Genomic DNA, 5,598 nt, shown 5'->3' on the forward strand with positions numbered 1-5,598 from the left:
TTTATAAAAGAATTTGCAGCAAGAAAGAATTCATAATAATACATAGTGATTTAAATACATTTTATGTATGTTTCCTAAATATGTCTAATGTCTTATAATCGTTTAGAAAATCGTAAAACATATATAAAATCAGTTGTTATTAGGAATATGTAGCACATTTTCTAACTTTAATTGTTTTTAATACTTAGCACATAAATTATTTTTAAATAAATAAGATAATATAAATAGGTTAATATAAATAAAAATATACCTGCACTTCCGAGTATATCTATAAGATAACTTGGCCATTTGCTTAGTGCATCTTCATTATTTTTCGTTAATCTATGTAATGTACTACACCTTTTTGGTGTGTAAGGGGGAGGCATAAATTTCGTCATTTGGCCTGTTTCATTAGACGATATCCATTTTACTGGTACACAGTCTATACACTTTTTGCTTTATCCGATAAATTATCAGTAAAATTAACGATGCGAAAGAGCTTTTTCTTTTTATTTCGGACATCTAAAATCAATAAATTCTTGTATAAAGTTCTATGAACAATTTATAAGAACTAATAAAGAGCAAATTAAAAAATGTATACGTTAATATGCATTGATTAAAAAATTAGAGTACTACTCAGAATAGCAATAAATTCTTGGGATATATGCGGAATACGGTCTTAGTAAAGAATTAAAGTAACTTAGTACTTATCTTTAGTACTTCTGCATAAATAAAAAACCTAATATCATTGCATAACTTATACCACGCACATCTGAACACGCTCACACAGTGACAAAATTCGTAAACGTTCGTTCGTTCGTTCAATCTCTGTTAAATGGCTACAGGCTTCGTACGAAGCTCCAATCCAGCCAGAATCTTATCGGAATTTAATGTGAAATCTTGTCTAATATGTGGAATGCGAAATCTAACTGTGGGATGCAAAATCTTAAGGGGATGCTTAACATGGTCCTTTTTTACCGACTAAACACGATTAATTTTTGACAAAATTCTTGTAATTGCATTTACAGATTTCAAAATCCTTCTCGTCAATGAAAGTATAGACATTAATGGACCTCATAGTAATTCACTTTATGCCGAAAACGTTGAATTTATATCTTCTTTATCTAATCTTAAATGGCTCTGTAATCTAGAGTGTCAACGGGTGCCAAATATTCGCTTCATACAAATATTTAACGGTCTTTTCGTATAAAGTGAGTATACTATGAGTTCCAAATTAGGTGCCGGAACAACGTAGATTTTTCAAAATTTGGCTTAGAAGTCTAAAAAAAAAAGATTTTTGTCTGCAAAAATTTGTGAGCATATGTCCGGTCCGATGCCGGTATATCTCAGCTAATCGCAGCAGAAGAAAAAGAAAATTAGTTGCCCTGTATTGTGACAGATAGCAGTGTTCAAGTCGGACTGTAGCTACCTCAAGAACATAACTAGGCGACGGAAGCGCCACCGCCGGCTCACGTTCTAGAGAGTTTCTCTATCTTTAGAGAGTTACACATTCTAAGTCTTGTCGTTCTTAAAAAAAGCCGTTGTAAGCAAGAAATAAAGTACAAGCTGTCTTTTGAATATAACAACAGAAAGAGTCTTCAGTCTAATCCCAACTGATTCCGCATTCATTCCTTGAGCTAAGCCCCTACAATTGGTGCCGAAACTCGTGTAAGATAACCGACGGCAGCTCAGGTAGTAGTTGAGAAAGCAAACAGGAGAGTCTCGTAAGCAAATTCAGAAACGCACGACTTCCAACATTTTGGAAGGAGGAACCGAAATTATGGTTTGCCATGTTGGAAAAAGAATTCGCGGCGTACGGCGTAAGAAACGACGCTGTGAAGCGCAGCTGTGGTGAGAAATTTAGACACGACAACGATGAAGACTGTCGCGAACATAATCGCAGCACCCCCGGCCCCGGATTCATATAACACAATAAAAGAAGCTTTGATCGACAGACTGGCCACTTCAGAAGAAGCGCAATTGAGGCAACTCTTAACAGGGCTGGAAATTCAAAACAATAAACCGTCCGAACTCCTGCGTGAAATGACGCTTTTGGCGGGCTCTAATGTAAGTACAAGTGTCTTACAAACTCTTTGGTTACAGAGACTTCCGAGGAGGATACAGGAAATATTAGCCGTGGTCGAAGGTGTAGTCCTAGATAAGCTAGCACAGCTAGCCGACAAATTCGCAGAAAGAGCTGCTATTACAGAAATATCAGCAGTCGCAATTCCTCAAAGCGCAAATCAAGACAAAGACATCTCGGAACTCACCAAAAAAATCGCAGAGCTGGAAAGTATCGTCAAATCATCTATTCGTTCTTCTGGTACACGAAGATACAAACATGCAAGACAACGTTCACAATCAAAATCACGCAGCAGAGACAACGGATTATGCTACTTCCATAGCAAATTTGGCAAAGAGTCCTGGAAATGTAAGAAACCTTGCAAATGGACAGGACCCGACGCCAGGAAGGAGGAAAACTAGTAAGCCTGTCTTCAGCGGAGGCGGTCGAAAACGGGCTAGAAAATCAAAGCCGCCTTATAGTAAGAGACAAAGAAACCGGAATACCGTTCTTAATTGACACAGGGGCGGACCTCTCAGTCGTACCCAAAGCGTTCGCAAAAGGTAGGAAAATACACAATTTCAAATTATTTGCTGCAAATGGCACAGCGATAAATACATACAAAGATAAATTACTCGTGTTAGATTTAGGACTCCGACGTCCTTTTTCATGGAGGTTTCTAGTAGCAAATGTCTCTAAAGCCATTATAGGAGCAGATTTTCTGCGCCAATTTAACCTGCTAGTCGATTTGAAAAATCAACGCCTGGTGGATGGTGTTACACAAAGCCGTTCAATCGGTGAATAATCAAAATCAAAAATTCCTACGGTATACACAATTAACGCGAACAATCGTTGTCTAGCACTTTTGAAAGAGTACAAAAATATTACCAAACCTCATAGTTTCAGAGAGTCGAAACATCAAGTATTTCATCATATTGTCACGCAAGGACCACCGATAGCAGAAAGAGCTCGCAGACTTACGCCAGAAAAGTTGAAAGTTGTTAAAGCTGAATTTGAGCAAATGTTAAAGGAGGGAATATGCCAACCATCAAGCAGTCAATGGGCTAGCTCCATATGGTCCCAAAAAAATCCGGCGAATGGAGGCCTTGTGGGGATTATCAACGGTTGAATAGCGTCACCGCGCCGGACAGGTACCCCCTTCTACACGTTCACGATGTAGCTCATCGTTTCGCAGATTGCCAGGTATTCTCAACAATAGACTTATACAGAGCATATCACCAAGTGCCTGTAGCTCCCGAAGACCGTGCAAAAACGGCAATAATTACGCCCTTTGGGCTATACGAGTTCTTGATAATGCCATTCGGGCTGTGCAATGCAGCACAGTCTTTCCAAAGACTGATGGATACAGTTTTAAGAGGTTTATCTTTTTGTTACTGCTACATAGATGATATAATCGTAGCATCTAAGGATATAAAAGAGCATGAAGAGCATTTACGTATTATATTTACACGCTTACAAGAATATGGATTAACTATAAATCTAACAAAATGCAATTTCGTTGAAAGTAAAGTGCAATATCTAGGATATGAAATTAGTGCCAAGGGACTGGCACCGTTGCCACAACGGATAAAAACAATCCAAGATTTCCCGAAACCTAAAACAATTATGGAGCTAAGAAGATTTCTAAGCATAGTTAATTATTATAGAAGATTTGTTCATAACGCAGCGAAAGCTCAAGCACCGTTAAATGCCTATCTCAAAAAAGCAAAACGACATGACAAACGTCTAGTCAAATGGACATCGCAAGCAGAAGAAGCCTTTAAAATTTGTAAGGATCAAATGACTCAAGCCTCTCTTTTACATTTTCCAAGAGAAAATACTGTTCTAAGACTAAAAACAGATGCCTCGGATGTCGCAATTGGAGCTGTATTGGAACAGCGTCACAACGAAGAATTGGAGCCACTCGGATTTTTCTCGAGAAAATTAGATAAAGCCCAAACCAAGTACAGTGTATACGACCGAGAACTTCTGGCCATATATAAAAGCATAAAGTTCTTCAAACATTGGATAAAAGGCAGAAAATTAATTATTAAGACGGATCACAAACCGTTATGCCACGCCTTCCAACAGAAGTCCGACAAGGCCACACCAAGACAACTGCGGCATTTGGATCTAATAGGACAATATTCGACCAGAATAATTCATATTTCAGGATCAGATAACGAGGTCGCAGATGCTCTGTCTAGAATAGAAATAATTGAAATGCCAGTGTTAGTATCTACAGAAGATTTAGTAAAAGAGCAAGAGTCAGATGAAGAATTAAAACAACTGTTAACAGATCCAAACATTAAATACAAACTAAAAAAATAAGAGTCGACGATTCAAATACGATTCTCTACGGTGATACCGCTACAAACAACATTCGTCCATATGTTCCGAAAATCTTAAGAAGAAGAATATTCAACGCAGTACATAATTTGTCACATCCTAGCGGCCGATCCACAAAGAAATTAATTGCAAGAAGCTTCATTTGGCCTGCAATGAATAAAGACGTCTCAGAATGGGCACGTAATTGCCTAGCTTGTCAACGCAGCAAGACACAAAAACAAACCAGAAAAGATAGCCGTTCCAGAAGAAAGATTCGAACATATCCACGCCGATTTAGTCGGACCACTTCGACCCTCAAGAGGATTTCAGTACTGTCTAAAATTATAGATCGTTCTTCGAGATGGCCAGAGGCCATTCCAATTCCAGTTGTGACTGCGGATACTGTTGCCACTGCATTATTCAATCACTGGATAACACGCTTTGGAGCACCTTCAACAATAACAACCGACCAAGGAGCTCAATTTGAGTCACAGGTATTTAACGCTCTAATGAAATTGACCGGTTGTTCCAGAATTCGCACCACCGCTTATCACCCTGCAGCAAATGGATTAATTGAAAGATGGCACCGATCACTAAAGGCTGCCATTACCTGCCACAACAGCACAAATTGGGTAGATGTTTTACAACAGTGCTTTTTGGACTTCGGGTCAGCTACAAGGAAGACATAAAAGCATCAGCGGCAGAGATGTTATACGGATATCCCTTAAGATTACCAGGAGAGTTTTTATTGAAAAAGGTGAAAACAACGATCCACATTTTTTCATAGAGAAGTTTAGAAAGTTTATTCAAGACATCAAACCGACACCAACGGCACATCATTCAAAACAAAAAACATTCACTCACAAAACGTTATATACGAGGCCTCAAGTTTTTGTACGAGTAGACGCAGTCCGAAAACCACTCGACCCCCCATACGAAGGACCTTTCGAGGCATTGGAAAGAACTTCAGAGCACGTATTTAAAATCAACTACAAAGGGAAGCCTACTCAGATTTCGACGGAAAGGTTAAAACCAGCGTTCATCGAGTCGGACCCGGAAAAAGAAACAGAACTTAGAACCTACGAGAAGAAAAAAAAGTCTGTACAATTTCGTAATTTAAATATTTCAAATCACTCAGGAGGGAGTAGTGTAGCCACCTCAAGAACATAACTAGGCGACGGAAGCGCCACCGCTGGCTCACGTTCTGGAGAGTTTCTCTATCTTTAGAG

The 5,598-nt window shown here is 38.8% G+C and overlaps 1 protein-coding gene across 1 annotated transcript; it reads left to right on the forward strand.

The window, feature by feature from the left end:
- The first annotated feature begins 4,542 nt into the window (after positions 1-4,542).
- On the forward strand, positions 4,543-5,058 carry LOC120359339. The gene has a single exon (XM_039456479.1). It carries the CDS (start codon positions 4,543-4,545, stop codon positions 5,056-5,058), a length of 516 nt encoding a protein of 171 aa, XP_039312413.1.
- Positions 5,059-5,598: the final 540 nt, after the last annotated feature.

This window comes from Solenopsis invicta, chromosome 13 (genome assembly GCF_016802725.1).
Source record: "Solenopsis invicta isolate M01_SB chromosome 13, UNIL_Sinv_3.0, whole genome shotgun sequence".
Classification (NCBI taxonomy): Eukaryota; Metazoa; Arthropoda; class Insecta; order Hymenoptera; family Formicidae; genus Solenopsis; species Solenopsis invicta.

Coding starts and splice junctions, on each gene's coding strand:
- LOC120359339 (XM_039456479.1), top strand. CDS start 4,543: ATGAATAAAGACGTCTCAGAATGGGCACGTAATTGCCTAGCTTGTCAA.